Here is a 27,426-nt window from a genome sequence, read left to right as displayed (position 1 = left end):
CACATGGCAAGAAATGCATGACTGCACATGAAAGCTCTTAAATAGGGATTAAGTTTCAAAATTAATCTCAAAACAGTCATTATTTACCATTCATGGAATTTTTTTTTTAAAGAGCAAAAGTATCATTTCAGTGGGAACTTAACTTGGGGCTACAGTGTTTTATTTAACTTTTACCCCAAAGTTGCAAAGTGTTTTGAAATTTTTCCCTGTAAAATAATTATTTTAATTCAATTTAAATAAAACCCACCAAGGAAACTTCAAGCTTTAAGAAGTCTAGCTTCCTGTGAAATGTGAGGGGAAGTCAGCACTCATTTCAGAAATCTGATTATAACAATGGATCCATCCCTAAATGAGGTGAATCTTGGAATCTCTTCAATTTATTTTATTTTTTTGAGATGGAGTTTCTCTCTTGTTGCCCAGGCTGGAGTGCAATGTTGCGATCTCGGCTCACTGCAACCTCTGCCTCCCAGGTTCAAGCGATTCTCCTGCTTTGGCCTCCTGAGTAGCTGGGATTACAGGTATGCACCACCACACCTGGCTAATTTTGTATTTTTAGTAGAGACGGAGTTTCACCATGTTGGTCAGGCTGGTCTCGAACTTCTGACTTCAGTGATTCCCCCACCTCGGCCTCCCAAAGTTCTGGGATTATGGGTGTGAGCCGCCACACCCGGCCCCCCTTCAATTTTAAAGCCATCACTATGCACCCTATGCCTATGCTAGGCACTGGAATAAGATGAAGCACCTTCTTGGAGTTTACATGCTGGTAATTATGCCAGACAGTAATAAAATAGGTAAGAATGGCTGTGGGGGAAGTCAGCTGGGTTCTAGTTACAGTCGCATTTCAGGAAATTATTTAACATGCTGACTTTAACAACCTAAGCCTCTTCTCCATGTGTGCACACAGGGTAGATCTCTGAAGGGTGGCGCTGTAACTTCTAGGGTAATGGCTGTGTTGAGTCAAGGCAGGATGACAGTTCAGCCTCCTCCCAGGCTAGTGCAAAGGGCTCTTCACTCGAATTAAAACCTTCTCTCCCAGACCGAATTGCCAACTCCCAACACCCCTCCTACAGAAAATTTGGAGTCCTTGCTTATTCCCTGGCAGCCTCTACCTAATAGGGGGTGGTGAATTAATTATCGAACATGGAACAGTTTAGCGAAATTGGCAACACTTTGGAATAAATGACTGTAATGTGCATCCTGCCTGCCAACCTAACTGGCGCCCATTTTGCAGGTCAGTTGCTCTCCCTGGAAGGAAGAGTATTCTCGGATTTCACCTTGAAGGAGGAAGGCTGCCAGAACTGGACTAGCACTTCTGAATGTCCTGAGGGGAGGTCCCGTGACTTCCTTGGGAAGCTCTGCTGCGCCCCCACCCCAGCCTACCCCACCCTACCCCACCCTACCCCACCACAGCAGGCACTGGGGTCCTGGGACCACCAGGGTCTGAGGCCCAAATCCTTCCTCACTAAGGGGAGGGGAGGAGTGTTCCGGCAGGGCGGGGTGGGAAGGCGTGCTTGGGCAGGATTGTGACATAAGAGTGCCCTGGTGACATGGAGCAGATTTGGACCCAAGCCTAATAAAGGTGACATAAATAAAGGTGTCATAAAGACAGGGCGGGGCTCACACTTGTAAGGGGCACGAGCATCTCCGGGCTGCCAGAATGGCTCCCACTCAGTGTGTAGCACTAGTGTGTGTCATGTCCCGGCTGCGTGTCTGGGGCCCATGGCCCCTCCTTATGTGGCAACTATTGTGGCCACTAGTCAAGGAGGCTCAGCCTCTGGAGTGGGTCAAGGACCCGCTCCAGCTGACCTCTAACCCCCTGGGGCCTCCTGAGCCCTCGTCTTCCCACTCCTCCCATCTCCCATGGGAATCTCCCCATGCGCCTACTCTCCCGGCGGACCCCGGGGACTTTGATTACCTGGGGCCCTCTGCTTCCTCAGAGATGTCGGCCCCACCCCAGGAATCGACTGAAAATTTGATTCCATTCTTGGACATAGGTTCAGCTGGAGAGCTGCCCCTGGGGCCAGAGCAGTTCTCGGCTGCACAGCAGGATTTAAACAACAAGCTGACTCCGCAAGAAAGGCTCCCAGAGGTAGGTCCACTGCTAGATGGGGATCAGAGCCAGACCCTAGTTCAGCTTCCTCGCCTCAAAAGTAAGGTTCAAACTGCAGATCTAGATCGGGCTGCACATCATTAGGCAGATGAAATACTTGTTCCGCTAGACAGTAAGGTTTCAAAACTAACCAAATTTATTGTTTCGCCCAAGAACCTGAAGAAAGATCTAGCTCAGCGTTGGAGCCTTGCTGAGATTGTTGGGATTACACGTCAATTATCCACACCTCGGAGTCAGAAACAGACTTTGCGGGATGAATATTTGAATATGGATACACCGTATCCCGGCAGCCTGCCTCCAGAACTCCGGGTGAAGTCAGATGAGCCTCCAGGGCCCTCTGAGCAAGTTGGACCTTCTCAATTCCATCTGGAGCCCGAAACTCAAAATCCAGAGACCCTTGAAGACATCCAGTCCTCTTCAGTCCAGCAAGAAGCCCCAGCACAGCTTCCACAGCTCCCTGAGGAGGAAGAACCTTCTTCAACCCAGCAGGAGGCCCCAGCTCTGCCTCCAGAGTCCTCTATGGAGAGTCTAACTCTACCGAATCATGAGGTGACAGTTCAACCTCCAGGTGAGGATCAAGCTCATTATAACTTGCCCAACATTACGGGTCAACCTGCAGATGTGGAGGTTACCATAACTTTAGAGCCTACCAATGACACAGAATCTTCCCAAGCCCAGCAAGAGGCCCCAATTCAGTTTCCAGAGGAGGTGGAACCTTCTGCAACCCAACAGGAGGCGCCAATTGAGCCTCCAGTTCCTGCTATGGAGCGTGAACTTTCCATCAGTGAGCAGGAGCAGCCAGCTCAGCCTTCTGAGTCTTCTGGGGAGGTCGAATCTTCTCCGACCCAGCAGGAGACCCCAGGTCAGCCTCCAGAACATCATGAAGTCACAGTTTCACCTCCAGGTTACCATCAAACTCGGCATTCAGATTCGCCCAATGTCTCTGTTAAGCCTCCAGACGTGCAGCTCACCATAGCGGCAGAGCCTAGTGCAGAGGTGGGAACTCCTCTAGTCCACCAGGAGGCTACAGCTCAGCTCTCAGGGTCAGGTAATGATGTAGAACCTCCCGCCATCCAGCACAGGGGCCCACCTCTGCCTCCAGAGTCATCGGAAGAGGCTGGATCTTTCACAATTCAACCTATTAATAATGAGAACCTCTCTCCAACCCAGCAGGAGGCTGCAGGTGAGCATCCACAGACCGCTGAGGAGGGTGAGTCTTTCCTAACCCTTCAGGAGGCCCCAGCTCAGACTCCAGCGTTCCCTAATCTAATTGTAGCTCAACCTCCAGAGCATTCACACCTGACTCAAGCTGCAGTTCAACCTTTAGATCTGGGGTTTACCATCACCCCAGAATCCACGACAGAGGTTGAACTTTCTCCAACCATGAAGGAGACCCCAACTCAGCCTCCTAAGAAAGTTGTATTCCAACTTCGAGTGTATCAAGAGGTAACAAATCCAACACCAGGTCAGGATCAAGCTCAGCATCCAGTGTCACCCAGCGTTACAGTTCAACCTTTGGACCTGGGACTTACCATCCCTCCAGAATCCACTACAGAGGTTGAACCTTCTACGGCCCTGACAACTACAGCTCCTCCTCCAGAACACCCTGAGGTGATACCTCCACCTTCAGACAAGGGTCAGGCTCAGCAGTCACACCTGACTCAAGCCACAGTTCAACCTCTGGACCTGGAGCTTACCATAACTACAAAACCTACTACAGAAGTTAAACCATCTCCAACCATGGAGGAGACCTCAACTCAGCCTCCAGACCCAGGGCTTGCCATAACTCCAGAGCCCACTACAGAGATTGGACATTCTACAGCCCTGGAGAACACTACAGCTCCTCATCCGGATCAGGTTCAGACTCTGCATCGAAAACTGACTGAAGTCACAGGTCCACCTACTGAGCTAGAACCTACTCAGAATTCATTGGTGCAGTCTGAAAGTTATGCCCAAAATAAGGCTTTAACTGCACCAGAGGAACAGAAGGCCTCCACAAGCACCAACATATGTGAGCTCTGTACCTGCGAAAATAAGATGCTGTCATGTATTGATCTCAACCCAGAGCAGAGGCTCCTCCAAGTGCCTGTGCCAGAGCCCAACACCTACAATGGCATCTTCACCATCTTGTAAGAATCACCTTTCCTCAATTGTCCTCTGTGTCCTGCCTGACATGGCAACCTTTTCCTGGAGGCCTTCCTGGGCCTTCTTTATCTCCCCAAGCCATACGGACAACTGACTTTCTGCTTTCACCTTTGCTTGTCAACTCTCCCTTCTCCTCATTCTCCTTTAATGTTAGGCCCCTTCTCCAGTCTTTTACTTGTACTCTAGTCTTTTACTCGTTTTCGTATCCATTTTTATTTAGCTCCATCACATCATTGCTTAACCGCTGCTCTCCTCCCATTTTCGCTTCACCCTCTTTACACCAGCCTGCCCCTCTCCCGATCTCAGTGATGATGCTCTAAGTGGTTAAGAGTTGATTCCGGAGCCAGGCTGCCTGGGTTTGAACCCAGGTCTATTTATTAGCTTGGTGACCCAGAGCAAGTTATTCTGCTCTGTGACTCAATTTCCTCACCTTTAAACTGCGGATTATGCTAGTTAGCATTTCATAGGATTGTTGTGAAATTAAGGTGAGTGAATATATGAAACACTTCATCAGTGCCTAGCATATGTAGGAGTGTTGGCTGTTCACATGATTACTCAGTCCTTTAGTTTTGTCCAGAAGTCATCTTTGTCCCTAGCTTTCTATATGTAGAAGTTGTTTTGTGTCAAACCCAGGGCCAAGTATGCTACTGTCTCCAGAACATGAAAAGGATAGGAGGGAAGAGGCTGGGCGCGGTGGCTCATGCCTGTAATCCCAGCACTTTGGGAGGCCGAGGCGGGCGGATCATGAGGTCAGGAGATCGAGACCATCCTGGCTAACATGGTGAAACCCCGTCTCTACTAAAAATACAAAAAGAAATTAGCCGGGTGTGGTGGCGGGTGCCTGGAGTCCCAGCTAGTCGGGAGGCTGAGGCAGGAGAATGGCGTGAACCTGGGAGGCAGAGCTTGCAGTGAGCCAAGATTGCACCACTGCACTCCAGCCTGGGCAACAGAGCAAGACTCCTTCTCAAAAAAAAAAAAAAATGATAGGAGGGAAGAAGGAGAATAGGCATAAAAAAGGAGGTATATATAATTAAGTACTGAAAGATAATGCAGACCATTGGTGCTAGAAGTTGCCAGAATCTGTGATCCTTAAGGTGTGGAGATGCTACATGGGTAAGCTAAAACTTTACTTGGGTCTTAAAGAGTAGCTATAATTTGTTAAATAGAAAAAAAATGGGAGTACAGTCTAGGCAAACGCATGGCTACCGGTATGGTTGGAATTTAGTAGACCAATGTGGCTACAAAGAATTAGGTGAGGGAGCAATGAAGATACGATTCTGTAAAACCTTGATTATCAGCTATAGGAGTTTGAAAGTTACACAATGAGGTATGGAAAGCCATTGAAAGTTTCCAAGCAAGAGAGATTAAATGATTAAAACAGGAAGATTATTTTATTTTATTTTATTTTTTTGCATTATGTGCAAGTGTAGACATGCAGAGGATTATTTTAGAATCCAATGTAAAGTGCCCAAAAGGAAAAGCTTAATTCAGGGAGACAAAATAGAAAGGTCTAGCAAAATCTAGGAGTGAAGTGTGAAGGGGCCAAATCAGATCAGTTGTAATAGGAGTGGAAAGAAAAAGCCTAGGATGTTTCAACAGAGGGCACTGGGCCAAAGCTTTGATGTTACCTGGCATAGGGTTTCTTTCTTCTCATTTGTTGATAATGATAAGCTTTTGCCCATATTTCTGTGGAATTATTTACCATTTTGGTACTGATTTGTAGGAGTCTGTTTAGACACATAAGTGCTTTTATATAAAATACTTACATTCAAGGTAATTAACTGGCATCATCTGTCCAAGAGATGGGATGGATAGGAAGTTAAGCTTCCGGGAGATGCCTCATCATTTGTGCCAGTGGCCCCGCATAATTTCTTGATGAATTGTGCAAACTGGGAAGCTGACAGCTCTGGAAATGAGAAAGCAGGTGTTATTTTCTGTTTCTGAATATCCCCAACAAGGTTGCAATGATTCCTTTACTTATCGTGTTCATTGTTTTCCTACCTATTCAAGGATATAAACTGTGTTTCTTCACAGAAATTTCCAAGGAAACTATATTTCTTACATTGATGGAAATGTATGGAAAGCATACAGTTGGACCGAGAAACTGTGAGTATATTCTCTCCAAATATGACAAAAGGCTAACTGCATTGTAAGATCCTTCTTGGTCCAGAATTTTAGGTCGGTACCTCTGAGGAAAGATATTTCTCCTCCATACCCCAAATCAACCACTGTTGATTGCAATCGTATGGTTATTTTAAAATTAAATTTGGTAGGCTCTCTTTAAAATAAGAGGCAATTTAAATTTATTTTTTATCATACAAATAATACATGGTTATATTCCTTTTTGTTCTCTCTTTTTTTTTTTTTTTTTTTTTTTTTTTTTTTCAGAGACAGTGTCTTACTTTGTCCTCTGGGCTGCAGTGTAGTGGCACAATCACAGCTCACTGCAGCCTTCACCTCCCAGGCACAAGTGATCCTCTCACCTCAGCCTCCCAAGTAGCTGGGACCACAGGTGCATGCCACCACGCCCACCTAATTTCGTATTTTTTGTAGAGACAGGGTCTTCCTATGCTGCTTAGGCTGGTCTTGAACTCCTGGGCTCAAGTGATCCTCCCACCTTGGCCTCTTGAAGTGCTCATATTACAGGCATGAGCCACCACTCGCAGCCCATGATTCTATTTTTAATGTACAAAAATGCGATAACAGATATAACAAAAACCCTCCTTGTGCCCTACTCCTTCATCCCTGAAGTAATCCTACTCTGCATTTAGTATACATGCTTCCAGACTTTTCCCTATTTACCTACATACATATTTACATAAAGCAAAATAGATTTGTTTTGTGGTTTTTAAAATTTTTTCTTTACATAAATGGTAACATCTTGCAACTTGATTCTTTCACTTCATGATATGCCTTAGATTTCTTTCCTTCCCAGTACTTAGAGGGTCACCCCATTCATTTAAACTCCTGCACAATCCATAGTATCGATGCATCACAGTTTATTTAATAATTCCCCCATTGATGAATGTTTAGATTATGCTTCGTTTTCTTGTTACATGCATTGCTGCGATGAAATCCCTGTACATGCTTCTTTGTGAACATGGGCAAGTATTCCTGTAGCATAGATACCTAGAAATGGAATTGTTGGGGTGAAGACTATGTAGATATAAAATTTTAATTACCTTCAAAAATGTTGTGCCAACTTACTCGATTGTCAGCAGAATATGACAGCATTCATTTCCCAACACCTTTTCACCACTGGGTATTCTCCAACTTTTTGCTGAAGTTATGAATGAATAAAAGGGATTCCATCTAAATTTGAATTTTTCTGATTACTCATGAATTTAATTAAATATCTTTATATGTTTATTGAACATTTGTGTTTCTTCTCTGAGTTTTCTGGCCTTTGTTCATTTTCCTGTTGAATTGTTTTATCATTTTCTTCCTGATTTATAGAAGGAATTGGTTTAGACACAGAAGTGATTTTGGAAAAAATGCTTATATTCAAAGTAACTGACATTTTTCACAACAGTTTGTGTGTCACATCATTAGTTCAATGTATATAGACAAGTCATGATGAGTTTAAAAATAAAACATATGCTAGGCACGGTGGCTCACACCTTTAATCCCAGCACCTTGGGAGGTAGGCTGATCACCTGAAATCAGGAGTTTGAGACCAGCCTGGCCGATAGGGTGAAACCCCGTCTCTACTAAAAATACAAAATGCAGCCAGGCATGGTGGTGGGTGCCTGTAATCCCATCTACTTGGGAAGCTGAAGCAGGAGAATTGCTTTATGTATTTTTTCAGATGGAATTTTGTTCTTGTTGCCCAGGCTGGAGTGCAATGGTGCGATCTTGGCTCACTGCAACCTCCACCTCCAGGGTTCAAGCGATTCTCCTGCCTCAGCCTCCCGGGTAGCTGGAATTACAGGTGCCCTCCATCACACCCAGCTAATTTTTATATTTTTAGTAGAGACAGAGCTTCACCATGTTGGCCAGGCTGGTCTCAAACTCATGACCTTAGGTGATTCACCCACCTTGGCTTTACAGAGTGCTGGGATTACAGGCATCAGCCACCACGCCAGGCCAGAACTACATTTTAAAAACAAGAAAATTATTACAAAGGTCAGGATAGTGGTTACCTATTAGGGTTAGAGAGAGGGATATGATTGGAAAGGGGCACACTGGGGCTTCTGGCATGCTAGCAATGATCTTTTGTAACGATGTTTACATGGGTATCTGCTTCATAATTATTAAACTAAATATTTGGCCAGGTGAGGTGGCTCATGTCTGCAGTCACAGCACCTTGGGAGGCAGAGACAGGAGGATCACTTGAGCCAGGAGTTTGAGACCAGTCTGGGAACAGAGTGAGACCCTGTCTCAAAAGTTAAATTAAATTAAATATAAACAACATTTATGTTATGTGCACTTTATGCACATTGTAGTTCTCAGATTTTTTTGATGGGGGGAAAAGGTTGAATGGCTTCACTTGCAGCCCTGACATGGTTCCATGTGGGGCTTTCATAATAAGGTTTGGGAAAAGAGAGGAGGAAATGGAGGTTCTGCTGATCTTGGTGCCACCCAGTGTTGGATTCTGAAAGTGATTTTGTGATCTAGAGAGGAGGCATGAAATAATACCATTTGGTGGGAAGAGTGGGTAGGGGTGTGCTTGTGTGTGTGTGTGTGTGTTTGTGGTGGTGGTGGAGAGAGATGGACACAAAAAGGAAAACGTAAGAAAAGGTTTGAATGAAAGCACAGCAGATACCACCATCTTGAAGTGACCATGACCCAGCTTTCCTCCACATGCAGGAGATAGTCCTGTGTAGCAAATAGTTGTAGTTTGCATTTTAATCTAGAAATAACTTTTTCATTTTCCAGAATTCTCAGTGAAAATAACTTGACTGAATTACATAAGGATTCATTTGAAGGCCTGCTATTCCTCCAGTATTTGTAAGTTAGTTAATTATATTTATGAGTTTTTAGTCATATTATCTGTAAAATGAATAAGGGGTTCAAATTAGATAATCTCTCAGATTTCTACGAGCAATAAAATTCTGCAATTCTTTAAGTTTGTATAGGGTCTCAGCCCATCTCTAGCATTAGCTACCTCCTGTGCATTTTCAGTTTTTAAATTATATAGACAAAATACAGACAGAAAAAAATTTCACATGGTAAGAAAATCTGAGCAGTGACTGACACCCATATGAACCTTGTTTTATAAGGGTTCACATACCATTCTTTTTCTATTCAGTCTACAACCAATAGATCCAATCTAATCTATGGCCTATTTTTAAATAGCCCATTAAGTTAAGAATGGTTTTTGCATTTTTAAAGGACTGTGAAAGAAAAAGAAAAGAAACAGAGAAATATGCGAGAGAGATCATATGTGGCCCACAAAGCCTAAAATATTTACTGTCTGACCTTCACAAAAAAAGATTTCAAAAAGTTGGTTCAGTAGGATGAAAGGAATGAAAGTTAACTTCAGATTGTTGCCTAAAGGAGAAGAAAATGGAGACCACCTACATTCATTTGAACATCATTAATCCAGAATTTTTTGGTAATTTAATCGGAATTAAATTAACATTTAAATATTAAAAATCAGCTGAATTATATCAATAATATTATCAAGAATATTAAGCTACCAAGAGAATAGGCTGGTATTAAGGATTTCATTTCAGGAATTGTTATATTAAAACAGATGTTTAAAATGATGGTTAAGTGGTAGAGCTAGAAATGTTTACACTAAGAAGCACATCGGAAGGCCGGGCGCGGTGGCTCAAGCCTGTAATCCCAGCACTTTGGGAGGCCGAGGCGGGCGGATCACGAGGTCAGGAGATCGAGACCATCCTGGCTAACACGGTGAAACCCCGTCTCTACTAAAAATACAAAAAAATTAGCCGGGCGTGTTGGCGGACGCCTGTAGTCCCAGCTACTCGGGAGGCTGAGGCAGGAGAATGGCGTGAACCCGGGAGGCGGAGCTTGCAGTGAGCCACTGCACTCCAGCCTGGGGGACACAGCAAGACTCCGTCTCAAAAAAAAAAAAAAAAAAAAAAAAAAAAAAGAAGCACATCAGAAATGCCCCTAACTCTTCACTAATTACAAAATAACGATCTCCCCAGCCCTGTTACCAAGAAAGGGATCCCTGTATTTCTGTCTGTTTAGAGACAAGAAGATACTATGTTCATTGCTATGAAAACTGGATTCTTACCCTTTGTCCATAGAGGCGTGCATGTCATTAATCCTTATTAAGCTCATTAGTGATGGTCTTTTGCAAACAGATTCTTTCAAATATAGAAGGCTTAAGGGAAGTGGGTGTAAAGACCCTCAAGTGGATGCCAAAGTGCTACAGAGGCCATGAAATAATAAAACTACTTTTCCTTTAAGATAGCTATTTTCCTTCTACTCACTCCCCCAGCTATTCATTTATTTTCCAAATATTTGAGTTTGCTTTATTTCCATGTGTCAGTTTTAAACATGGTGGGCAATGCAGATGAGCAAGACCTAGTCCATGCTTTCAAGGAGTTTATGCTCAGAAGAAATGGGATAAAAAATAACTACATTAAAAAGAAGAAGTGGATGTGGGCACTAGGAGGGATAAATTGTTTCTGGAGCATAGAAGAGGAAAAAATGCCTTCAATTTGGACCCGGGAGGATGTAACTAGAACAGTGCCATTTGAATAGGATTTTGAAGGGCCATTGTGTAACATCAGACACACATCTTGGGGAAAAAAATATTCTAAACTTGCAAAAGGAAAATGGGAGGGCAAAACACGGAAAGTATTCGAGGAATGCCATGAGTACCCGTAGAGTACAAGGTGGGAGGGTAGGAAAATGGAGCCAGATCTTCTAGGGCTTTGAATGCCAAGCTGAGGAGCCAACATGGGGAACCGTGTTACCACAGCAGTGCTGTAAGATAGATCTGCATCACAGTCATTGAGAGGGCACGTTAGAACTCAGTTCTGGACTCCACCCTCGTAGTTACTGATTCAGTTGGTCTAGAGTGGGACCAAGAATTTGCATCTTCAATAATTTCCTAGGAGATGCTGGTCTTTGCAAGCCACCTCTGGAGAGTTTATATGATGACTGTGTGCAGGATAGTTTAGGAAGGGAGAGGCTAGAGTTGGAGACATCAGCCAGACAACGTTACACCATCCAGGTAAAGAGGGAGGGACACACTCCATCACTGTATAACTGAAGAAATGTCTTTCATGAAATATTAAAGAAATATAAAACCAAAAATGAATTTCTATTAATATGATAGAAATTAATTCTATTAATATGATTTGAATTAGTTCAAAGTTATGTATTAGGTAAAAGGGTAACTTCCTTTCAAATGATGTGAAAGGACGTCTTTTATTTCTTCTGATATTGAACTGGCTTAGGAAAACAGACCGAAACTAAGAAGGTGTAGAAATGTGAGACTTTTTTGTTTGTTTTTGGTTTTTTTTTTTTTTTTTTTTTTGAGACGGAGTCTCGCTCTGTCACCCAGGCTGGAGTGCAGTGGTGCAATCTCGGCTCACTGCAAGCTCTGCCTCCCGGGTTCATGCCATTCTCCTGCTTCAGCCTCCCAAGCAGCTAGGACTACAGGCACGTGCCACCAGGCCCGGCTAATTTTTTGTATTTTTTTGTAGAGACGGGGTTTCACCGTGTTAGCCAGGATGGTCTTGATATCCTGACCTCAGGATCCACCAGTCTCGGCCTCCGAAAGTGCTGGGATTACAGGCGTGAGCCACGGCACCTGGCCTGACTTTTTTTTTAATATTAGAAATTGTATATATAGAGATAAAATCTTTGAGCTCACAATCTAAGATTTGATGACACTACAAAAGGGCATCTAATCAAGTCTAGTGCTCTCAGGAGAAATTAATTCCAAAGTCCATTAAGTTGTATATTTATTAAAACCATGAAAGTGAGACTCTAGGAGAGGTATGGGCAGGGTTAGGGGCTCTGGAAAGTTCAAATACAAGTCCAAACGTTTAGAGTTGAGATGAAAAATGTGTATTCAATATTATTCTAAACTCTTGCTATTATTCATACTAATCGACATTTAATAACTAATCAAGGCAATATTTTCCTTTTCCTAGAGATTTATCCTGCAATAAAATACAGTCTATTGAAAGACGTACATTTGAACCACTACCATTTTTGCAGTTTCTGTAAGTTACAAATATAACTTGACTACATTTGGAATTTTTATAAAAATTGTAAACCTCTTTGCTATTCATTTTGAAATATGATTAAAATTTTACCAGTAGAAAGCTACTAAAATTATACAGCAAATCCTTTTTGTCTCTAGCAAGGATTATTGTGAGAATTATTACACAGATCTTAGTGAATCATCAGAGAGCAGTGGTTCTCAGCTGGTGTGATTTTGCACTCAGGTGGCATTTGGTAATGTCCGGAGATAGTTTTGGTTGACAAAACTGTGGGTGTGCTCCTGGCATCTGGTGGGCAAAGGCCAGAGATGCTGCTAAACATCCTTCAAGGTATAAGACAAACCCCCATGGCAAAGAGTTATATAGTCCAAAATGTGGATGGCACTGAAGTTGTGAAATCCTGTTCTAGAGAAATAAAGATGACTTAACACGGGTATTTACTGAGCATTCATTGTTTTGTAGCTAATGTGCCACATGTGCAGCGTTAAAGTATAAATTATAAGCCAGTATCTTCCACAGTGAGATTTCCTTAGTGCATAGAGAAAGGATTGAGGTTATGTTCCATCCTATATAAATTAGGATCATGGCAAATGGTAAATGTTCTGAAATAATTTTTTTTTTCCTTTGGCTTGTGTCTTTTTTTTTTTAGAAATCTTGGTTGCAATATAATTACAGAACTCAGCTTTGGAACATTTCAGGCCTGGCATGGAATGCAGTTTTTACATAAGTTGTAAGTGAAATAGAAGATGAATACATGTAAACAACTATTTATGTACAAAAACTCATACAATGATCGGTTAGCTGGGTATAAGCCCCTTATGAACTCTGAAAAGCGTGTCTTAAGATCAATTCATTTTTCTCAAATGGGGAAACTAAGGTACAAAGAGGCCAAGAGACTTACGTAGCTTATATATGACCTCCTCTGCTTGTCCTAGTTCTGACCTATAGCATGGGCAAGAAAAGGCATCAAAGAAGTGACCCTCAAATTAGCCTTGTTGCTGGGCGGGGTGGCTCAGACCTGTAATCCCAGAACTTTGGGAGTCGAGGTGGGCGGATCACCTGAGGTCAGGAATTCAACACCAGCCTGGCCAACATAGTGAAACCCTGTCCCTATTATAAATACAAAAAAATTAGCTGGGCATGGTGGTGCAGTTTTTTGCTTCCTGGAGGATTTTGTGTTAAGCTTCCTTCCTTGCAGCTAAATGTTGCAGACCTTTAAGCAGTTAGAAACTCTGCATATGAGCAGGAATCAAAGTTAAATCCAAAGTGTAGGACCAGACTTGGTGGCTCATGCCTGTAATCCCAGCACCTTGGGAGGCCAAGGTGGGAGGATCCCTGGAGGTCAGGAGTTTGAGACCAGCCCGGCCAACATGGCGAAACCTCATCTCTACTAAAAATACAAAAATTAGCAGGTCGTGGTGGTGGGCACCTGTGATCCCAGCTATCGGGAGGCTGAGGCACGAGAATGGCTTGAACCCGGGAGGTAGAAGTTGCAGTGAGCCGAGATTGTGCCACTACACTCCAACCTCCCCTCCAGGCTGGTCTGGAACTCCTGTGACCTCAGGTGATCCGCCCACCTCAGCCCCCCAAAGTGCTGGGGTTACAGGTGTGAGCCACCATGCCTGGCCAAGATGGTGTTTATGTTAAGCTATTGTGCAAAAAAAAAAAATTTTGTGAAGAAAATATATCGCTCTATCTTAATTCCATATACTTTCCTGACTACTCTTCTACCGTAAGTGCAAAAATTCTATGATTTCTCTGTATAACATACCCATCAAATCAGAGTGGGTATATTCAATGGCCTGAAGGGGACTCAAGGTGAAGATTCTCCTCTACAACTGACTTTTGAGAAGACTTTCCACCTGCCTTGTGGTTCAGAAATCTAGTTTCACACAGTACATTTTGAGATAGAGGGAGGCGTTCAGGATGTGTCTGGACTAGAGCAGCAGTTTCTGCAGATGCTCCTCTCTGTCCTCATTAATTTGCTGATGCCTAACTTAGGAAAAGGACACTAAGGGTCTGTTTTTCTTTTGCCCTCACACCAGAGAACAGGCTCATTAGGTCCCTCCACCAAGAGGTTTAGGTAGCATCAATATAAATGTTTTAAACTCACCATCTTTACTAAGCACTTTATACCACTGGGAGTCCCTCATAAAAATCTGGTGGCCGGGAGCGGTGGCTCCTGCCTGTAATTCCAGCACTTTGCTGAGGTGGGTGGATCACCTGAGGTCAGGAGTTCAAGACCAGCCTGACCAACATGGTGAAACCTGTCTCTACTAAAAATACAAAAATTAGCTGGGCATGGTGGCGGGCAACTGTAATCCTAGGTACTCGGGAGGCTGAGGCAGGAGAATCACTTGAAACCAGGAGGCGGAGGTTGCAGTGAGCCGAGATCGCACCATTGCACTCCAGCCTGAGCAACAGAGTGAGACTCTGTCTCAAATCATCATCATCATCATCATCATCATCATCATCATCATCATCTAGCCAGCTCCACTACAATTATGTAGGCAACACCAGGAAAACACTGGAATCACAGTTGATACAAATTAATGAATTCACTCAAAAACATTCACTGAGTGCCATGTCCATTTGTGCCAGGTACTGTACTAAGTGCTGGGGCTACAAAATCCATCTCAAAGACACACCAAGATAAGGACTTTGTCCCCAGGGGACTTTCATTCCTCAAGGAGGAAGTGGATGCTGATGGGAAAACATATGAGAGCCATGTGGGGATCTGTACGGCAGGGTGACAAGGAGAGGACAAAGCAGGAATGGGGGTGGGTTAAGAAAGACTTGAGGAGACACTAACTTTCTTATCTTGAGTTTCTGTGTTCATCTTAAACAACAGAAAAAGGCATTTGCTTCGTGGTGATGAAAAAATCAGAGCTAGCTGATATTGGAAACTAGTACTCATTTCATATAAACAGAATAGAGCTGTACCCTTCAAACTAAGTCACGGTTACTTTCAAAGATTGGCACAAGGGTCTGAACACACCAAGTGTATGTTAGGGGCTGGGCTCCTTTGGGGTCAAATCTTCCTGGTAAACAAAGCTACATTGCAGAGTCATATTTGGCACATGTGACATATAGGCCCATTGCATTTCTTTCCAAAGGCAAGTTGCCAAGGGAAGGTGCCAGTAATGTTATGACCAATATGACACCGTTTTGTGGTGTTTGTAAGTTGAAACAATATATTTCCCTGCATTACATAAGTTTGTAAAAAACAAAAAACGAGGCCCCAGCTGTGGTTGATTGAAGATGAATTGAATAGAACGTAATCTTCAGGGCTTCTCACTTGCACAGGCCCTTCCAAGGTCCTGGGAGGGCCCCTGGAAATTTTTGTATTCATAATTTTTTTATGTTTTTACTAGATAAGGTTCGGGCCCCACAAAATCCTGACATCATCCCTGGGTTCCAATAGTTACAACCCAGTAAATCCCTTGAATGAAACCTCTATGTTATTGACAAATACTGACTAGCCAAGTTAGCAGGGTGATAGGGTCAGTCTATTTTGAATCTGAAATCCATCTCAAAGACAGGCCAAGAGCTTATTAGTGGACTTAACTGGATTCTGCTGGCCCAAGTGCCGTAAAGTTAAACAACTATATTGAGGTTTTGCATTGGGGAAAGGAGGACATTTATTTGCAGGGCATCCAAGCAAGAAGGACCAGGCAGCTAACTATCAAAGTCCCTCGCTGAATGGGGGCAATAATCATATCTCTTACAGATGAAATCATGAATGAAATGGTTTATGGAAAAGCAGCAATGGTTGATAATCCTAAATGTTAAGTATGTTTATATTTTTTCCCTGACTTAAGTGCGTCTCCTTCATTCCTATACACAGGTCCAGACTGATGGCTTATTTTTGAAAATTCTCGTAGTCACTTCATTGGTTCTAACAATAATTTTAGAACCTGGATGACTTGGCAATGTAGAAAGGCTGTACTTTATTCAGAGAGAGCACACTCACATATTGGCTTGTCTATGGCACATCGATACCGTGCCAAGAATGTAAGCACTAAGAGAGAAGAAGAGGAAAATCCAGGCTTTATCCCTATTGAATTATTTATCCCACTATTAGGATATTAGTGAGGCAGGTGTGGCCACACTGTGATGGCAAATTGAGCTTCAGTCACAAATATGCCTTACTGTTCCCCCCGGTCTACTGACTTCGGCTTCCTTTACGTAGCGGTGGATGCACAAAAGTTTGCGCAGTTGAGGGGTATTGTCATGTTTTGGTATGTACTGGAATCCTGGCAGCTTCTTCTCTGATTCGGAGAGGCACAAACATTAAAGACAAAAAGAACAACTCGGGTCTGTCCTTTGGGGTGATTTAGGGTGGCTGTTTAAATTTGTAATGGTTGAAAAGTCTTGAGATTGTCACACCTAGCAACTCATACTTTTCTTCTCTCAGCTGCCGCTTATTCTTTTCACCTGTGTAACAAGCTGTCTTCTCTTCTCACAGAAGCTTAGCATTTCTTCCTCTGCCCCAAAGCATTTTTTCAATACTTAATTTACTAGGTGCTGTTTATGTTGTAGGCACCTAAGTACTTATACAAGTGAGATAACATGTCCGAAGTTCTTAGAACACTGCTTGGCATATGGTAAATGCTCCATACATGTTACCTCCTGTGATATCTCATTTTCATTTTTCCAACAACTCTTGCGATGCGGTTATTATTATCATTTCTATTTTGCAGATGAGGAAGTTGAAACTCAGAGACGCTAGGTAATTTGCTAAGGTTCACATGGCCAATAAGTGGCAGAACCACTTACAAGCTTTGCAAGTAATTTTCAACGCAGCTCTTAGTTCCCCTGTAATAGGAGCTGAATGATGACAGTTTGGCTTTGTGTGCATTGTATCTTACTTTCTAACTTGAACAGGACCTGTACAGCAGTGAGCTCCATTTCCCTCTGAGAATCCCATGCTTCTGGAGCTCCTGGCTGTACCAGCTCTGGGCATCCCCAGGGTTTATGCTCACCGGTCAGTGCTGGTGTGACATGACGGCTGAGCACCGGCACTGTTTCCAGTGCACTGCTAGGCACTAGACACGTGCTCTTTCATTTATTCCTCAAATTGCTTTGTGCTGTAAACGCTACCCAGAAAGGCTCATGTTCATTACTCAAGTCACTTCACCAGAAAGTGACAGAGCCAGAATTCAAACCCGGGTCTGCCAGATTCCAGGTCCCTTGCTTCTTTGGTTTTTCCTCATTGCAAGGGAGTCTTCTTCAAGGTTATTCTCAGGACTTTGATTAAGATACAGGCTCACAGCTGGGCACAGTGGCTCATGCTGTAATCCCAGCACTTTGGGAGGCCAAGGTGGGTGGATCACTTGGGCTCAGGAGTTCGAGACCAGCCTGGCCAACATGGTGAAACCCCGTCTCTACTAAAAATACAAAAAAATTAACTGGGCATGGGGATGGGCACCTATAATCCCAGCTACTCTGAAGGCTGAGGCAGGAGAATCACTTGACCCCAGTAGGTGGAGGTTGCAGTGAGCCAAGATCACACCACTGCACTCCAGCCTGGGCAACAGAGTGAGACTTCATCTCAAAAAAAAAGGCTCACCGTTTCAGATTCTCTAGACTTTGCCCCTGAAAAAGCATTTATGTGATGCAGTCCGAGGTCTTGTATTGAGGAGCTTGGTGTGGGGAGATGTGTGGCTCATGAACCTATGTAGATGAATAAAGGAAAGAGGTTACTTTCTCCCTAAGTACACTGCACATATTGGGTGAGGGTCTAGGTCATCTGCTTATTTCTTTGACTACCTTCCTCCATGGGACCAGTTTTCCCTGACTGCCTTGAGATTCTAGCATAGATCATTTTGGAGTTTGTCATTTAAATTTATTTTCACGGCCTGCTTTGGACATTTTTTCAGCTAAAGCTGTTAGGATTTCAGTACATTTAAGACAGTGATGACATGCTCCAGTCCTTTCATCTCTGTCTCCTCAGTTAATAGAAAGGAAACGTAGCCCATCTGTCTGGACCTGTACAGAAGAATTTGGAGGAAAAACAGGCAAGAAATGTTCCCTTATTTTGTGAGCTACCTTTATTCTGTCCCATTGTTCTACAGCAAAAGGCTTGTACAAAAATATTTATTTTCTTCATCTTATAAGCCATATTTAAAAAAATTATTTAGAGCAGTACTTCTTAAACTTTTACTCTGAGACAGTCTTTGAGGCTAAGAAAAAGCTTGCCACATTTTACTCCCATAAAGATACCAAAAAGGCGATGGACTGGGAGTCAGTGCACCTTAGTTTAATGTATAAAATGAAGGACTTGAACCAGAAATGGAAATGATCATCTACTGTGAATCTAAAAACACTCGAGGCTGGGCGTGCTGGCTCATGCCTGTAATCCCAGCACTTTAGGAGGCCAAGACAGGCAGGTCGCTTGAGCCCCAGGAGTTCAAGATCAGCCTGGGCAACAAAGTGAGACCCCGATCTCTACAAAAAGACTTTTAAAAGTGGAAACATAAATATAAATAAATAAAAACATTCATATCATTTGGTTTGTGGGAAAGAGTTGCTGTAGAGTCCTCAAACTTGAGCCCTTGAGCCAGTTCCCACTCAGTCTCTCCATGGCCCAGGCACAACCTTAGTCGAGAAAAGAATGCCTTAGAACAGGAGGAAAATAGGGTAATATCGAGTGGCCCTATATTTTGATTTCATTAGGGACAAAGGCAAAGATCCTAATGTCAGCTGGAGAAGAGCTTCCTGGTTCAGAGGTAATGCTGAGCTCAAGGCTATGGATGAGCTGTCAAGAAAGAGGGAAGGTTGGAGAGTGAGATAATTTTGGAGGAAAGATAACAAACTTTGCTAAGTTGTTTGGCTACATATTGCTTTACAGTCATTATTTTTGGTTGTTAAAAAAAAAAAAAATAGAAACAGGGTCTCACTATGTTACCCAGGCTGGTCTCAAACTCCTGGGCTCAAGCTCACCTTCTGCTTTGGCCTCCCAAAGTGCTGAGATTACAGGCTTGAGCTGCTGTGCCCAGCCTACATTCGTTTTTAATAGCTGGGAGGAAAGTGGGCAGAGGAAGATATAGAATGAGGGAGTAGCCGACTGGTACAGAGCCCACCAGTGGTCTTACAAGTTTTCATGCCAAAAAAAATCACAAAGGATATTTAAAGCCCTAGTTTGAGAATCCATACTTAACCAGTCATGTGGCACTCACATTCTTCCTCTTTGTAACCTCATCTTATTGAATATTAGTGTTACAAAACAAATTAACTGAAAAACCATCTGGAATAGGAAGAGGAGGGGGATCACAAGGCAGGACAAGCTGTGTGGCTCCCAGCCTCGCCACTGACTCACTCTTGATCTTTGTCAAGGGAGAGTGAATCTTCACTCCTCTTTTTTCCATCTGCCAGCATGTTTGGTCTTCTGGCACCTGGTGTTCTATACAGTACAACGTGCTTCTTTGTGTTAAATTGAGACATGATCCACATACCATCAACGCAGTATTATAAAGTGTACAATTCAGTGGCGGTTAGTATATTCTCAAGGTTGTATAGCAAACAATCACCATTATCTAACCCCAGAACATTTTCATCAGCCCAAAAAGAAACATGGTACCCATTAGCCGTCACACCCCAGTGCTGTCTTCCCTCAGGCCCAGGTAACTGCTAATCTACTTTGAGTCCCTATGGATTTGCCTATTCTAGATCTTTCATATAAACGAATCATACAGTAAGTGGCCTTTTGTGTCTGGTTTCTTTTCGTGAAGCATGTTGTTTCTAAGGTCCTCCCATGCTGCAGCATGGATCATTCCTTTGCAAGGCTGAGTGATATTCCATTGTATGGAGCCATCACTATATCAGTTCATCCATTCATCACTTAGTGGACATTTGGTTCTTTCTACTTTATTTTGGCTTTTATGAATAATGCTGCTATGGACATGCATGTACTACTTTTGGTGTGGACATGTTTTTAATTCTAGGGTGCATCCCTAGCAGAATTGCTAGATCATATGGCAACTCTTATGTTTAACTTTTTGAGGACCTGGCAGACTGACCTCCACAGTGGCTGCTCCATTTTACACTCTTCCATCTACAATGTTTGAGGCTTTCAATTTCTCTATGTCTTTGTCAACACTGTCGTTGTCTATCTCTTCTCATAGCCATCCCAGTGAGTGTAAAGTAGCATCTCGCTGCAGTTTTTGATGGATATTTCCCTAATGATTTAAGACATTCAACATTTTTATGTGTATATGAGCCATTTAAATATCTTCTTTGAAGAAATATTTATTCAAATCCTCTGCCCATTTAAAAAATTGATTTGTCTTTTTATTGAATTATAGGAATTCTGTATATCTTCTGGATACTCTGGATATTAGACCTTAACAGATAATTTGCCAATATTTTCTCTCATCCTGTGAGTTCTGTGACTTTCTTGCCAGTGTTGTTTGATGCACAAAAGTTTTTAATTTTGATAAAATCTAATGTATTTTTCCTTTGGTTGTTTGTGCTTTTGGTGTCATGTGTGTGTATAAAATGTCTTATTCTTCTTTAAAAAGGATCAGGGTTTGGTTTCAAATCAGGCTGTGTCCCTTTCATCAGTCTGACATTCTTTTCACCATGTCAGCTGCCTTCAGCTAGTAATACTCCATTAAATTCAAAAGACAAAATTGTTTTAAAAGAAAAAAATCCAGTTTGGAGAAGAAAAAACTGTTGTCTAATCGGAGATTTACTCCCATGTTTTTGTCTAAGAGTCTTGTCGTTTTGGCTCTTACATTTAGATATTTGACATATTTTGCATCAATTTTTATAATTGTGTGAGATGTAGAGGGTCCACCTTCATTATTTTGCACATAGATGTTCAGTTGTTCCAGCACCATTTAAAAAAAAAACATTATTTCCACATTGAATTGTTTTAGCACCCTTGTCAAAAATCAATTTTCCATAAATGTGAGGGTTTATTTCTGGGTTGTCAGTTCTATTCTATTGATTTATTTGTCTGTCCACATTACAGTGTCACACTGTGATTGCTGTAGATTTGATTTGGGTTTTGAAACTGGGACATTTGAGTCTTCCCACTTTGTTATTTTACAAGATTATTTTGCTATTTAGGGTGCCTTAAATTGCATTATAATTTTAGAACTAGCTTGTCACTTTCTGGAAAGAAGCCAGCTGGGATTTTGATAAGAATTGTACTGATAATAGCAAAGACATGTAATCAACCCAAATGCCCAACCTAACTGCTATGTTATTCCTGTTCCAATACTTTGCAATATATGTAGCTTTTTAGAAAGAGGATATGTTAGCAGGGCGCAGTGGCTCACGCCTGTAATCCCAGCACTTTGGGAGGCCGAGGCAGGCGGATCGCCGGAGGTCAGGAGTTAAGAGACCAGCCTGGCCAACATGGTGAAACCCCGTGTCTACTAAAAGTACAAAAATTAGCAGGGCGTGGTGGCGGGCGCCTGTAATCCCAGCTACTCGGGAGGCTGAGGTAGGAGAATCGCTTGAACCCGGGAGGTGGAGGTTGCAGTAAGCCAAGGTCACGCCATTGCACTCAAGCCTGGGCAACAGAGTGAGACTCCAATGGAGACAGGGTTTCAGCACATTGATCAGGCTGCTCTCGAACTCCTAACCTCAGATGATCCACCTGCTTCAGCCTCCCAAAGTGCTGGGATTACAGGTGTGAGCTACCATGCCTGGCCAATAAATGAAAGCTTTTTAACTCAAAAAAACAATCGTAGTGAAACCATAGATCAATTTGGAGAATCGTGCTATTATTATCTGCTCCATGTTTACAGAATACTCTGTTGAATTTGGTTTGCCAGATTTTGTCAAGCGTTTTTCCGTCTACATTCATAAGAAATACTGGTCTGTAATTTTTTGTGTGTGACGTCTTTAGTTTGGATACCAGGTTAATATCACCCTCATAGAATAAGTTAGGAAATGTTCTTTCCTCATCTGTGTTTTGAAAGACTTTATGAAGGATTGGTGTTAATTCTTCTTTAAGTATTTGGTAGATTCACCAGTGAAGCTGCCTGCTGGTCTTTTCTTAGTGGAAAGTTTTTTGATTACTACCTCAATCTCTTTACTTGACATAGGTCTGTCTATTCAGATTTTCTGTTTTTTTCTCAAGTCAGATTCAGTAGTTTATATCTTTCTGGTAATGTGTCTTTCATCCAGCTTATCCAATTATTAGCATATATTGTTTATATATATAATCCTTTTTATTCATATTATAATCCTTTTTATGTCTCTAAGAACAATAGTAATATCCCCTCCCATTTCTAATTTTAATAATTTGGTTTTCTGTATTTGTGCAGTGCAGTGGCTCACACCTGTCATCCTAGCACTTTGGGAGGCTGCGGTGGGAGGATTGCTTGAGCCCAGGAGTTCAAGGCCAGCCGGGGCAACATACTGAGACCTTATCTCTACAAAAAAAAATTTAAAAGTTAGCTGAGCGTGGTGGCACATGCCTGTAGTCACAGCTACTCAGGTGGCTAAGGCAGGAGGATCACTTGAGCCCGGGAGGTCAGGGCTGCAGTGAGCCATGATTGTGCCACTGCACTCCAGCCTGGGAAACAGAGTGAAAACCTGTCTTGAAAAATGAACAATAAAAAAACAAATGTTTGTGGCCAGATGCAGTGGTGCGTACCTATAATCCCTGTACTTTGGGAGGCCAAGAGTTTGAGACCAGCCTGGGCAAGATAGTGAGACCCTATCTCTAAAAATTTTTTTTTAGTTAGCCGAGTGTGGTGGTGCGCACCTGTTGTCTCAGCTACATCTTAATTTTATAACGTTGTAGTTCAGATTAATTCCAACTTTGTTTCAATAGTATACAAAAACTTTGCTTCTCTAAAGCTCCACTCTCACCCTCTCCTTTATACTGTTATTGTCACACATTACATCTTTATATACTTTATGTTCATCAACTAGATTTATAATTATTGCAGTATGTAAGTATCTTTTTCTTATTTTTTTCCTTTTTTTGGGACAGTCTTGCTCTGTTGCCCAGGCTGGAGTGCAGAGGCACAATCTTGACTCGCTGCAACCTCTGCCTCCCAGGTTCAAGCGATTCTAGTGCCTCAGCCTCCTGAGTAGCTGGGACTACAGGCATGTAACACCACACCTGGCTAATTTTTGTATTTTTAGTAGAGACAGGGTTTCACCGTGTTTGCCAGGCTGGTCTCAACCTCTTGACCTCAAGTGATCCTCCAGCCTCAGCCTCCCAAAGTGCTGGGATTACAGGCCTGAGCCACTGTGCCCAGCCAGTGCTTTTTATTTCTTTGTGCAGATTCACATTAGTACTCCTTATAGGGCAGGTCTTCTAGCAACAAAGTCTCTCAGTTTTTATTTATCTAGAATATCTTAATTTCTCTTCAATTTCAAAGGTAGTTTTGCCAGGTATAGAATTATTGGTTGACAGTTTCTTCAGCACTTTGAATATGCCATTTCATTGCCTTTTGTCCTCCACTGTTGTGTGTGGTTGCTTTGTTTTTAGACAGGGTCTTGCTCTGTTACCCAGGCTGAGGTGCAGTGGGGCAATCACTCACCTCATTGCAGCCTCCACCTCCCAGGCTTAAGCAATGCTGTCACCTCAGCCTCCTGGGTAGCTGGGCCTACAGGCATGCACCACCACACCCAGTTATTTTTAAATTTTTTGTAGAGACAGGGTTTTACTATATTGCCAGTGCTGGTATCCAACTCCTGGCTTCAAGCAATTCTTGAGCCTCAAGCCTCCCAAGGTACTGGGAGTACAGGTGTGAGCAACCATGCCCAGCACCTCCATTGTTTTTGAAGAGAAATCAGCTATTAATCTTATTGAGGATCCCTTGTATGTGATGGGTTGCTTTTCTCTTGCTGCTTTCAAGATATTCTGTCTTTGGCTTCTGTCAGTTTGATTACAGTATGTTTAGATGTGGATCCCTCAGTTTTTCCTACTTGTAGTTCCTTGAGCTTCTTGAATATGCAGATTGTTTTTCATCATGTTTGGGAAGTTTGGGGCCATTATTGCTTCAAATATTCTTTCTCCTTTTTTCTGTTTGTCTTCTCCTGGGACTCTCATTATGTGTATGTTAGTAAGCTTGATGATGTGTTCCACAAACAGGTCTCTGAGATTCCATTCACTTTCATTCATTTTTATTTCTGTTCCTCAGAGTCAACAATCTCAATTAACCTTCAAGTTCCCCATTCTTTCTTCTGCCTACTGTGATGTGCCATTGAGAACCTCTAATAATTTTTCCATTTCAGTTACCATACGTTTCAACTCTAGAATTTCTATTTGGCTCCTTTTTATGGTTTCTATCTCTTTACCGATATTCTCTATTTGATGAGACATTGCTTTCATACTTTCCTTTAGTTCTCTAGTCTACAGAACTGGATCGTTTCTCTTATCTCTTTGAACATATTTTAAATAGCTGAATTAAATCTTTCTCTAGGCCAAGCATGGTGGCTCATGCCTATAATCCCAGCACTTTGGGAGGCTGAGGCTGAGGCCAGGAGTTCAAGACCACCCTGGGCAACTTAGCAAGACCCCAGCTATAAAAAATAAAAAAATCTTTGTCTAGTAAGTCTAACATCTGGTCTTTCTCAGGGGCAATTTCTGCATATTTCTCCCCCCACCACGTGTTTGGGCCATACTTTGTTTCCTTGCATCTTTCATAAACTTTTGTTAAAAATTGAATATTTTAAATAATATAATGTAGCAATTCTGAAAATCAGATCCATGCTGCCAGGGTTTGGTGTTACTGCTGCTTATGTTAGTAGTTGCTATTTATTAAGTGACTTTTCTGAACTTCTTCTGTAAAGTCTTGCATTATATGTCATGTGTTCCCACTAAAGTCTCTCCTCGGTTAGCTTACCGGTCAGCTAATGATTAAATGAAGATTTACTTAAATTCTTGGAACTGATAAGTCTCCTAGTTTTTGCCAGGGGGCTCTGGGTCCATGTTGGGGCATACCTTCAGCACTCAGCTAGACAATTTACAGCCATGCCTTAGCTTTCACTTCTTGCTTGTGCAAAACCTCAAGATCAGCCAGGGATGAGAGTTTATGAACTTAGTAGGTCTTTCCTGACCATGCTGACAGCCTGCCCTATGCATGTGCATGACATTCCAAATCGCCAGGAATATGTCTTATGGACTTCTAGTTTCCCAAGCATATATCAGAGTGTTTCAAAATTCCTGTGGACATCTTATTCGTCAGCTTTTCCTATTAAGCTTTTTGATTAGGCTTTTTTCCCCCAAACTGTTATTCATTGCCCAATACAGTTGCCATGTTAAAACACTTGTCTGTAATTGTTTTCCAAAAACACCCTCTGTGGAGAGGCTTTTGCACTGACAGCCTTCATTCTGGTCAAATAAAGACAAACCTTTCAAATGAGGTCTTCCAGGGAACCACCAGACAGATGACATCATGACAGTTAACTGAGAATAAGGCTTTGAAGGAGCTCCAGCTCCATTCAGCTCCCTCTGGTTGGGGATGTGGGCTGTTTTTTCAAGGCAACTACTGAGCTAGAGAGTGAGGAATGGTCTAAGGCAAGTTAACACAAATCTCACTGTTCTTACAGAAATTTTTCTTGAATAAATGCTTCTTGGGTTGTTGCAAGACTTTGGTTACATTTCTAGAGTTCTGAAAAAGTTTATTCTGGTCAATTTTTTTTTTTTTTTTTTTTTGGCCATTTTTTTGGTGTTTGTTGTGTTTTTTTTTTTTTTTTTTTTTTTGAGACAGAGTCTCGCTCTGTTGCCCAGGCTGGAGTGCAGTGGCACAATCTCGTCTCACTGCAAGCTCCGCCTCCTGGGTTCACACAATTGTCCTGCCTCAGCCTCCCAAGTAGCTGGGACTACAGGCGCCTGCCACCACGCCCAGCTAATATTTGTATATTTAGTACAGACGGGGTTTCGCCTTGTTAGCCAGGATGTTCTCAATCCCCTGACCTCGTGATCTGCCCGCCTTGGCCTCCCAAAGTGCTGGGATTACAGGCATGAGCCACTGTGCCCAGCCTGGATGTCTTTATTCCACCATTTTCACTGATGTCACTTACAACATGGTTTTAAATCTCTGAAGGCTCACCGGGCACATGCCTGTAGTCCCAGATACTTGGGAGGCAAAGGAAGAAGGATCCTTTGAGTCCAGGAATTCTGGGCTGTAGCATGCTATGCTGATTGGGTGTCCGCACTAAATTTAGCATCAGTATGGTGACCTCCCGGGAACAGGAGACCACCAGCTTGCCTAAAAAGGGGTGTACCAGCCCAGTTCAGGAATGGAGCAGGTCAAAACTTACATCCTGATCACTAGTGGGATCGTGGCTGTGAATAGCCACTGCTCTCCAGCCTGGGCAACACAGTGAGTGAGAATGTGTCTCTTAAAAAAAAAAGTCTCATTGACCATAGACTAATTAACTATTTAATCATGGGAAATGATTAGGGGAAAGGCATAAAAAGAGAAACTGTAATCCACTTTTTTTTGCTCTATTGCCCAGGCTGGAGTGCAGTGGCTTGATCTTGGCTCACTGCAACCTCCGCCTCCCAGGTTCAAGCAATTCTTCTGCCTCAGCCTCCAAAACAGCTGGAATTACAGGCAAGCGCTGCCGTGCCCTGCTAATGAGAAATTGTAATTCTCATAGAGATCCTCCCAGAGGAGTAGAAGAAGGTTGAAAGGCACTTCTGTATTTAGTCTTCTCAAAATTAAGGCTGGGCCCAGTGGCTCACACCAGCACTTTGGGAGGCGAAGGCAGGTGGATCACTTGAGATCAGGAGTTCATGACCAGCCTGGCAAACATGGTGAAACTCCCATCTCTACTAAAAACACAAAAAGTAGCCAGGCGTGGTGGTGCGTGCCTACAGTCTCAGCTATTTGGGAGACTGAGGAAGGAGGATTACCTGAGCTTGGGAAGTGGAGGTTGCAGTGAGCCAAGATCACGCCACTGCACTCCAGCCTGGTCAATGGAGCGAGACCCTGTTTGGGTGGCGAGGGGAGTGGAGGGGAGTGGAGGAGAGAGGAGAAAGGAAAGAAAGGAAAGGAAAGAAAATAGAAAGAAGGAAGGGGGAGGGAAGGA

The 27,426-nt window shown here is 42.8% G+C and overlaps 2 protein-coding genes and 2 long non-coding RNA genes across 6 annotated transcripts in view; 2 read left to right on the top strand and 2 right to left on the bottom strand.

Moving 5' to 3' along the window:
• LOC115831556 (nucleosome-remodeling factor subunit BPTF-like) overlaps positions 1–1,318 on the top strand; it is a 34,162-nt gene extending 32,844 nt beyond the window's left edge. Inside the window, exon 3 of the mRNA XM_030800553.1 lies at positions 1,232–1,318. Coding sequence (XP_030656413.1) covers positions 1,232–1,279 — 48 coding nt within the window. The 3' untranslated portion in view covers positions 1,280–1,318. The remainder of the gene's footprint in view (positions 1–1,231) is intronic.
• Positions 1–27,426, bottom strand: part of LOC105737930 — a 55,737-nt gene that overhangs the window by 11,281 nt on the left and 17,030 nt on the right. The window contains exon 3 of the long non-coding RNA XR_001113627.2: positions 6,022–6,161. This is a non-coding gene — a long non-coding RNA (uncharacterized LOC105737930). The remainder of the gene's footprint in view (positions 1–6,021; positions 6,162–27,426) is intronic.
• The window catches only part of LOC100600393 (leucine-rich repeat-containing protein 37A2), a 44,668-nt gene continuing 18,848 nt past the window's right edge, over positions 1,607–27,426 (top strand). The window contains exons 1-6 of one of the 3 annotated variants that reach the window (XM_030800551.1): positions 1,607–2,089; positions 2,264–4,239; positions 6,290–6,361; positions 9,134–9,205; positions 12,340–12,411; positions 13,061–13,141. In XM_030800551.1, the coding sequence (XP_030656411.1) occupies positions 1,658–2,089; positions 2,264–4,239; positions 6,290–6,361; positions 9,134–9,205; positions 12,340–12,411; positions 13,061–13,141 (2,705 nt within the window). In that variant the 5' untranslated portion in view covers positions 1,607–1,657. Of the gene's footprint in view, positions 2,090–2,200; positions 4,240–6,289; positions 6,362–9,133; positions 9,206–12,339; positions 12,412–13,060; positions 13,142–27,426 lie in introns of those variants that run through there. The other 2 variants (XM_030800552.1, XM_012497668.2) reach the window with 2 other exon arrangements.
• On the bottom strand, positions 16,341–27,331 carry LOC115831557. The gene is made up of 2 exons (XR_004027080.1): positions 27,251–27,331; positions 16,341–18,087 (listed from the first exon to the last, which is right to left on the bottom strand). It is a non-coding gene; the product is annotated as an uncharacterized LOC115831557 (long non-coding RNA).

Source organism: Nomascus leucogenys, chromosome 19 (genome assembly GCF_006542625.1).
Source record: "Nomascus leucogenys isolate Asia chromosome 19, Asia_NLE_v1, whole genome shotgun sequence".
Lineage (NCBI taxonomy): Eukaryota > Metazoa > Chordata > Mammalia > Primates > Hylobatidae > Nomascus > Nomascus leucogenys.
Note: the sequence above shows the minus strand (reverse complement) of the source record. Positions and strands in the feature narration are given on the sequence as shown.